General features: G+C 48.1%; 1 protein-coding gene across 1 annotated transcript in view; it reads left to right on the top strand.

Moving 5' to 3' along the window:
* Nucleotides 1-6,558, top strand: part of LOC140488078 (tricarboxylate transport protein B, mitochondrial) — a 79,386-nt gene extending 72,828 nt beyond the window's left edge. The window contains exons 8-9 of the mRNA XM_072587794.1: nucleotides 854-927; nucleotides 6,387-6,558. Coding sequence (XP_072443895.1) covers nucleotides 854-927; nucleotides 6,387-6,501 — 189 coding nt within the window. The 3' untranslated portion in view covers nucleotides 6,502-6,558. The remainder of the gene's footprint in view (nucleotides 1-853; nucleotides 928-6,386) is intronic.
* The last annotated feature ends 2,233 nt before the right edge of the window (nucleotides 6,559-8,791 follow it).

Below are 8,791 nucleotides of genomic sequence, written 5' to 3' on the forward strand. Positions count from 1 at the left end.
AGTAAATAGGAAGAGGCGCGTTTCCATTGGCTGCAGCGTCTTCCCAAATCCGCACCCCCTCCTTAACCCATTCCAAGGCTTGGGAAGGGTCTCAGTGCCCTGAGGGGGGAGAGCTGGGAATGCAGCCAATACAAGTCAGTCAGAGCTCCCACACGACCTTTCCATCTTTCCCTCTCCCTGTCCCACTCTCTGCCTCTTCCCACTTTGGGAATTTGGAGGGTTAGAGACCCAGAGAGCTGAGATTGGGTGGAAGGAAATCAGGGGAAGGGGTGACAAGATCTCTGCGAGTTGGTGCGGTCTGGAGCACGCAGTCTGAAAGGGAAAACAGATTCCGAAGAGACTTTCAAACAGGAAATGGACAAATATTTGAAAAGGAGAAAATTGACCAAGGAGTGGGAACTCCAGGATTGCTTTCTCAGAGGGTCAGCACAGGCGCAGTGGGCCGAGTGGCCTCCCTCAACACTGACCGTTCAGATTAATTCACTGCGTGCTCTCACGATGTGAAGGCTTACTCCCTGCTATGACCAGTCCAGTGATGGATCTGCTCTCGGTAACTCTGGGAATGGGAAGGGAAACTGGTGCTGGGCCTCGTGAGCTCTGGGATCAATCGCAAAAGACAGTGGGTGTGGGGGGGGGGAGGGGGGGGGGGGGGTTGGGGAGAGCCCAGAGGGAGGAGGAAAACTGGATCTGCTGTGGGACCTCTGCTCTAGTGCCACATGAGTCAGACAAGCAGCTGAGAACTTGCGGGCGGTGGGAGGGGCACAGAGCGAAGCAGGTGATTGGCTAAGCTCTCAGGGGCTGGGTGCACTGCAGCTGTGTCCTGGATTATAAACACGTGTCTCAATTCCTTTAGGGTCTGGAAGCTCATAAATACAGGAGCACCTGGGACTGTGCTATCCAAATAATGAAGTACGAAGGCCCCTTGGCGTAAGTGCGATTGTTAATTTTGTTTTTGAAAGAAAGTTGGTCATTGTGGCTCAGTTGGTCAGTCGAGGGAAAGCACCCCTCAGCCCAGTGAGTTTTGAAGGTCAAGAGTTCAAATCTCACTTCAGGTCCTGAGCACAGAAAAAGAACATGGGAGGCTGCCCCTCCAGTGGGGTACGGAGGGAGTGCTGCACTGTTGCAGACCTCCCCTTTCCAAAAAATTATTACCCTGTGGCCACCTCTGGGGAAAAAAGCCATGCCCACACCCTTCAAAGTGATTTCCCTGGTTGAATATTCTTCCCTGAGCCAATGGGTGTTGTGAGAAATTAAGTTGATCATTTGGTTGGAAACTCATGATGGTTCGTTGGATCTTGCTGTGCATGTGTTACCCAATGAACAAAGTTGTCTTGTCATTGGTTTTTTTGCAAAAACGGGGTTGTAAAGGCAGTAGTTAGTTGGATCTTGCTGTGCACGCATTTGGCCCAAGGAGCCTTTGCAGCAAATGATGGTGGGCTGGTGGACTATGGGATGCATCGCAGCAGAGTCCCTTTCCATCCTCATTCAATGCGAAAGTGATATGGCAGCACCTGTGCCTTACTCCCTCAGTTCAACCCCTTCCATCCATCTCCAGCCACCCACTGGCACTTGGTTGGCGGCATGGTGGCACAGTGGTTAGCACTACTGTCTCACAGTGAGACAGCAGTGCCAGAGACCCGGGTTCAATTCCCGCCTCAGGCGACTGTGTGGAGTTTGCACGTTCTCCCCGTGTCTGCGTGGGTTTCCTCCGGGTGCTCCGGTTACCTCCCACAGTCCAAAGATGTGCAGGTCAGGTGAATTGGCCATGCTAAATTGCCCATAGTGCTAGGTAAAGGGGTAAGTGAGGGGTATGGATGGGTTGCGCTTTGGCGGGTCGGTGTGGACTTGTTGGGCCGAAGGGCCTGTTTCCACACTGTAGGGAATCTCATCTAATCTAATCAAGAGGATGCCAACAACCCCTTGCTTTTAAGTAGCACCTACTGCCAAACATTCCCAGGAGCTTTACCAAATGTGACAGTGAGCTGGTGCGAGGGGAGATGAGTGGGTAGGTTTTGAGGAATGTCTTTGGAAAAGGAGAGGGTGCTGGAGGGAAAAGCTTGGGCACCAACACTGGAGGGGTTAAAACCAAAGACACTCAAGAAACCAGAATTCAAGGATCACTGAGAAAACCAGAACAGTGGGGTTGGAGGACGTTCCAGAGGCAGGGAAGGGCAAGGTGATGTAGGGATATCAAAATAACAATGAGAATGTTCAAATCAAGGCATTGCTTGACTGAGATCCAGTGCAGGTCAGTGAGCACAGGGCTGATGGGTGAATGGGAATTGTGATTTTTAAATAGCAGATTTTGTTCTTATGCAGAGGTCTAAATCTCTTTCCAGAAGGAGTTGGATGTAACCCATGGGGCTAAAAGGATATGCTGGGAAAGCAGAACTAAGCTGAACAATCATTCGGGATGATAATGAATAGTATAGCAGACTCCAAAGGGCTGAATAGCCTATTTCTATTTTCATTGTTTCTAAATCTGTAGAAACCACATGCAGAGGAACCTCGATTATCTGAAGAACACAGGAGGGGAGTATTTCATCCGGATAATCGAGTGCCGGAAAACATCGTTTAGCCAAACATCGGGACCTTGTGATCTTGCCGGATAATCCAATATTCGGATAATTGAATGCCGAATAATGGAGGTTCTTCTGTGTTGACCCTCCCAGTTTTAATTGCAGTTATAAGATGGCTCCAGATGTTTTCAGTTGGCTGTGTCCCAGATGTTGCTATCAAGGGTTTTATATCCTACCTCAAACCCTGGGTTGGGAATAATCCCATGGGATATATCAATGGAGCATGGGCTGAGGAAGGCCACTTGGCAAAGGCAGCACAAAATGTTGTGTGCCTGGAGGTCAGAGACCGGTGATGGTGGCGAGAGCCGGGGACAAAGGCGGTTTTTTGGGCCTGGAATGAAGTCAGCTCGTTTGATATATTGGTTCAGACTGACCCAACACGTCAACAAGCAGATGATCCAAGCTCCTGGATAATGAGCAGCAGGCTGCAGGGGCCTGAGGGCTGCCCATAAGTTGACGGCAACACAAAGCAGACCACCGTCCGCCTATCAGTGTGAGGTATCTGGCTCAGATTAGGCAACTGGAACAGTGCCTCATCGTTTCGGTTGACACTTCCCTTCAATGGGTGCACTCTCATTGTCGAATCTTCCATCTCCTTGAAAACAGAAGAGGAAGTGCAGGAGGTCTTAGAAACATACAGGTGGATCTATCTCCCAGACCTGATCTAAAGTATCCCAGGAGTTTGTGGGAAGTTCGGGAAGAAATTGCGGGGCAGCCTTATTTGTATCATGTACAGCCATGGGAGAGGTGCCAGAGGACTGGAGCCTTTATTTATTAAGGAAGGTTGTATGGAAAAGCTTGGGAACTGCAGACCTGTGATTCTGATGTCAACGGTGGGTAAGTTGGAGGGAATCCCGAGAGACAAGATTAACGTATGTTTGGAAAGGCAAGGACTGATCAGGGATAGTCAACGTGGCTTTGTATGAAAAATCGTGTCTCACAAACGTGATTGAGTTTTTTGAGGAAGTTTAAAAAAAAAATTTAAGGTGGAGTTGTCTACACTGACTTTAGTAAAGTCTTTGACAAAGTTCCACATGATAGACTAATTGGTAAAGCTATATCACATATTGGGTTCAGGGAGTGCTTGCCAATTGGACGCAAAGTTGACTTGAAAGTGGAAAACAGAGGGTGATGGTGATGTGGTGTTTTCAGACTGGAGGTGTTCCGCAGGGATCAGTGCTGGGTCCACTGTTGTTTGTCATTTACATAAACAATTTGGATGAGAATTTAGGAGGCGTGGTGAGTAAGTTTGCAGAAGACACCAAAATTATCTAAGAAGGTTATTCGAGATTACAGAGGGATCTTGATCAATTGGGACAATGGGCTGAGGAATGGCAGAGGAAGTTTAATTAGGATTTGCATTTTTGTAAAGTGAATAAGGGCAGGTCTTATACAGTTAATGGTAAAGTTCTGAGCAGTGCTGTTGAACAGAAACATTTCGGGGGTTCCATAAGACATGGGAGTGGCCATTCGGCCCATCGAGTCCACTCCGCTATTCAATCATGGCTGATGGGCAATTCAACTCCACTTACCCACACTCTCCCCATAGCCCTTAATTCCTTGAGAGATTAAGAACTTATCAATCTCTGCCTTGAAGACATTTAGCGTCCCGGCCTCCACTGCACTCCGTGGCAATGAATTCCACAGGCCCACCACTCTCTGGCTGAAGAAATGTCTCCTCATTTCCATCAGAAATTGACCCCCTCTAATTCTAAGGCTGTGTCCATGGGTCCTAGTCTCCCTGCCTAACGGAAACAACTTCCCAGCACCCACCCTTTCTAAGCCATGTATTATCTTGTAAGTTTCTATTCGATCTCCCCTTAACCTTCTAAACTCTAATGAATACAATCCCAGGATCCTCAGCCGTTCCTCATTTGTTAGACCTACCATTCTAGGGATCATCCGTGTGAATCTCCGCTGGACACGCTCCAGTGCCAGTATGACCTTCCTGAGGTGTGGGGACCAAAACTGGACACAGTACTCCAAATGGGGCCTAACCAGAGCTTTATAAAGTCTCAGAAGTACATCGCTGCTTTTGTATTCCAACCCTCTTGAGATAAATGACAACATTACATTAGCTTTCTTAATCACGGACTTAACCTGCAAGTTTACCTTTAGAGAATCCTGGACTAGCACTCCCAGATCCCTTTGTACTTTGGCTTTATGAATTTTCTCACCGTTTAGAAAATAGTCCATGCCCGTATTCTTTTTTCCAAAGTGTAAGACCTGACACTTGCTCAGGTTCAATTTCATCAGCCATTTCCTAGACCACTCTCCTAAACTGTCTAAATCTTTCTGCAGCCTCCCCACCTCCTCAGTACTACGTGCCTGTCCACCTAACTTCGTATCTTCGCAAGAATACCCCCAGTCCCTTCATCCAGATCATTAATATATAAAGTGAACAGCTGTGATCCCAACACTGAACCCTGTGGGATACCAGTTGTCACCAGCTGCCATTCTGTAAAAGAACCTTTTATCCCAACTCTGCTGTCTGTCAGGTACATGGTTCTTTGAAAGTTGCATCACAGGTAGACAGAGTGGTTAAGGAAGTGTTTAGTATGCTTGCCTTCATTGCTCGGACCTTTGACTGTAGGTGTTGGGATGTCATGTTGAGATTGTACAGGACTTTGTGTGAGGCCTCTTCTGGAATACTGCATCCAGTTCTGGTCACCCTGCTACAGGAAGGATATTATTAAATTGCAGAGGGTTCAGAAAAGATTTACCAGAATGTGGCTGGGATTGGAGGGTTTGGGTTATAAGGAGAGGCTGGATAGGCTGGGATTATTTTTCACTGGAGCATTAGAGGTTTATTAAATCATGACTGGTGTAGTTAAGGTGAATAGCAAAGGCCTTTTCCCTTGATGCAGGCATATTTTTAATGTGAGACGGGAAAGATTTATAAGGGACGGGCAACTTTATCACACAGATGGCAAAGTTTGTGGGTGAAATGAACTGCCAGAGGGAGTGGCAGATGCAGATATAGTTACAATATTCAAAAGACATGGCCTGGTAGATGAAAAGGAAAGGTTTAGAGGGATATAGGCAAACACAGGTAAATGGGACTAGTTTAGTGAGGAAAAGCTGGTTGACATGGATAAGTTGGGTCTGTTTCCAAGGATTGATAGTAGAAAAAGACTACACAGGACATCCAGTCTGCACTGACCCTCGAAGGGAGTTCCACCCAGGCTCAGCTCCATCTCTCACACTTCCCATGGCCCATCCACCTAATCTGTGCATCGTTGGACTGTGGCAGGAAACCCACACAAACACAGGGAGAACTGGCAAACTCCACACAGACAGTTGCCCGAGGCTGGAATCGAACCCGAGTCCCTGGTGCTGTGAGGCAGCAGTGCTAACCACTGACCCACCATGACACTGATGTGAGCAAAGGCTTCTCCACCCAGTGAGTCTGGAATGCACTGCTTGGAAATGTGGGGGAGACAGATTCAACTGAAGCATTCAAGAGAGACATTGGATGGTTAAGGTGATCCAGGTGCAGTGCAGGGATGGGGAGGAAGAGGCAGGAGATTGACAGGATGGGCCAAATAGCCTGCTATGTCCCCTAACCATTGTGAGATAGCGTGGAAGTGATTGATAGAGGTTTGAGAACCATCACAATTAACAATCCTTGCACAATTGGAAGGGGAAAGAATGAAAGAAAATGTTTTTAAAAAATGTTTCTCTTGACTCATTTTCTCCAAGATGTTCAATCGCTGCTCTTCACAAAGATTAGTCTCCCAATTTTCCTGGAGACGAAGGCCGGAGAGTCGGCCACACTAATTGAATGCCTTTTGTCTCCCCTCAAAGGTTTTACAAAGGAACGGTACCTCGGCTAGGTCGGGTCTGCCTGGATGTCGCTATAGTCTTCATCATCTATGAAGAAGTGGTGAAGGTGCTGAACAAGATTTGGAAGACAGACTGAAGATGTTGGAGGAGTTTGGGGGAGGGGGTGTAATGGGGAGGGGAGAGCCGTTGCCATGGTAAAGTGAATGGGGAAAGGGAGAGATCCGTTGCCATGACGAGGTGGGTGGGCTGGGGAGACCAATTGCCTTGGCGAGGTGGATGGGAGAGGGGAGACCTGTTGCCACGGTGAGGTGAATGTGGGAGGGGAGAAACCTATTGCCATGGCGAGGTGGGTGAGGGTGGGGAGAGATCCGTTGCCATGGTGAGGTGGGTGAGGGTGGGGAGAGATCCATTGCCGTGGCGAGGTGGGTGGGGCAGGGGACACCCATTGCCATGGCGAGGAGAGGAATGGGACGGGGAAAGGCAGGTAGTAGGAGGTCTTGAGAAGAGGGATAACATTGACAGAGGCAGTGTAAACATTTCAAATCCCCCACCCCTTACGAAGCAACAACCCCCCCCTCCCCCAATTCATGTTGCCAAGCAATGTCATACTAAGTCAGCTGCAAGCCAGTCACATCAGGTAACTGAGAGAGAATTAAATTATTTCTGTAGCCGCGTACCTTGTGGCCTTGGTAATGTAATACGTGCCAATAGCTGGTGATGCCTGTTTGAATATTTTTTTAATTTGTGCCAAAGTGACTCATCTTTTTAATGTCCTTTTTATTATCACAAGGAGGGCTTGGTAGAGATACAGCCAATCGATTTTAAGTGCCTATAGACTGCAAACCAGAAACTGCCTGAAGGAAACAGATTGTCCCCATGCCGAGGCCTCATTGGCCACGGGGCTAGATCATGTGATCATGAGGCGATCATGTGATCATGAGGTGATCATGTAATCAGAGGACAGTTGCTATGGATCATGAGTTTTCATTATAGAAGGTGACATGTCAGGAATCTAAGATGATTAAGATAGAGTTACACTGCAGGTCAGCCATGATCTCATTTAATGGTGGAAGGGCTGAATGGCCTTCCCCAATTCCTATGTTCCCACTCCTTGGCCAAAGTCTCTTGCCATCCCGTGAAGTTGCAGTGCTGGTTTAACCTCACTGTTCTTAACTCTGCCAAGCCTAACTCTTTGCATCACTCTGTTGTCAGCTTGAGCTGTTGTCTTGTCTCTTAGTCTGAAGTAATGGTTCCATGTGTGAATTCTCATGGGGAATGGGTGGTGAGGGGGGAGGGTGTGTGTGATGGGGAGAGGAGGAGTGGTCAGCATTTCACTTTGTACCTGAGGTTGGTAACTAAGTGGGCCACACCTCCCCATTTGGAGACTCATTGTCCGGCCATGCCATGTATCCTGATGTTAAGAAGCCAGTCTGAGGCTGTTCCCTTGTGGCTACTGGACCTTTGGTACGTCCTTGGAACCTACGTCCAGTCACAATGTCAATGGCATCCTGGCTACCCACAATGCTCAGGAGCAGCTACTTCCTGTCAGCCCTCCCCAAAGGGCATATTCCAAAGCAGCAGCGAGTGGTACAGAGGCCATATCCCCCTCTGAATGGGGAGGGGTGCAGGAGGAAGGATTTTGTGGCTGGTTCAGGTTTGTCTGGGGACTGTGCAGTTCTGCCATTTAGCCTCTTACTGCTGAGCCAATACGAATTTGAACTTGATGAATGAAATAAGTAAGGAGTTAGTCTCAATCATGGTGCCCGTGTACCTCACCAGGTTATCGTTAAAAACCCATCGTGCCCCAGTCTGGCCCCCACACAGTGGGTCACTGCAGACCCACAGCAATGTGGTCAATTCCTTACCTCCCTCGGAAACGACCTGTCAGGACACTCGGCTGCCCTTCAAAAGAGGGCGGTCACTACCACCTTCTCGGGGCAAGTAAGGATGAGCTGTAAAAGCTGGCCTGACCAGAGATATCCCACATCCTGTGATTGATTTTTGAAGGATTAGAGAAACCCACAAAATGAGAATTTTCCTTCATGGGGGGGGGGGAGTGGAGGAGAATGTGAGAGTGAGTGAACACTATGCTCCTTTAGATATTTTCAAATTAACCTGTTCAGAGATTTCTTTTAATTCACTCATGAGATGGGGGTGTCTCTGACTGGGCCAGCACTTATTCCTACAGGCGCTAGGTTCAAATCCCACCATAGCCTCTCGCGGGACTTAAATTCAATTAGTAAACCTGGAATTGAAAAGCCAGTCTCAAAAATAAATACGTCAGCACACCCACAGTCTGGCCTATATGTGACTCCAGGCTGTGTCAACAATGTGGTTGACTCTCCACTGCCCTCTGACTCAGTTCAGGGGTAATTAGGGACAAGCCGCAAATGCTGGGTTTCTTTTTTTATCCAGTCAGAGGTCAT

Source organism: Chiloscyllium punctatum, chromosome 17, assembly GCF_047496795.1.
Source record: "Chiloscyllium punctatum isolate Juve2018m chromosome 17, sChiPun1.3, whole genome shotgun sequence".
Taxonomy (NCBI): domain Eukaryota; kingdom Metazoa; phylum Chordata; class Chondrichthyes; order Orectolobiformes; family Hemiscylliidae; genus Chiloscyllium; species Chiloscyllium punctatum.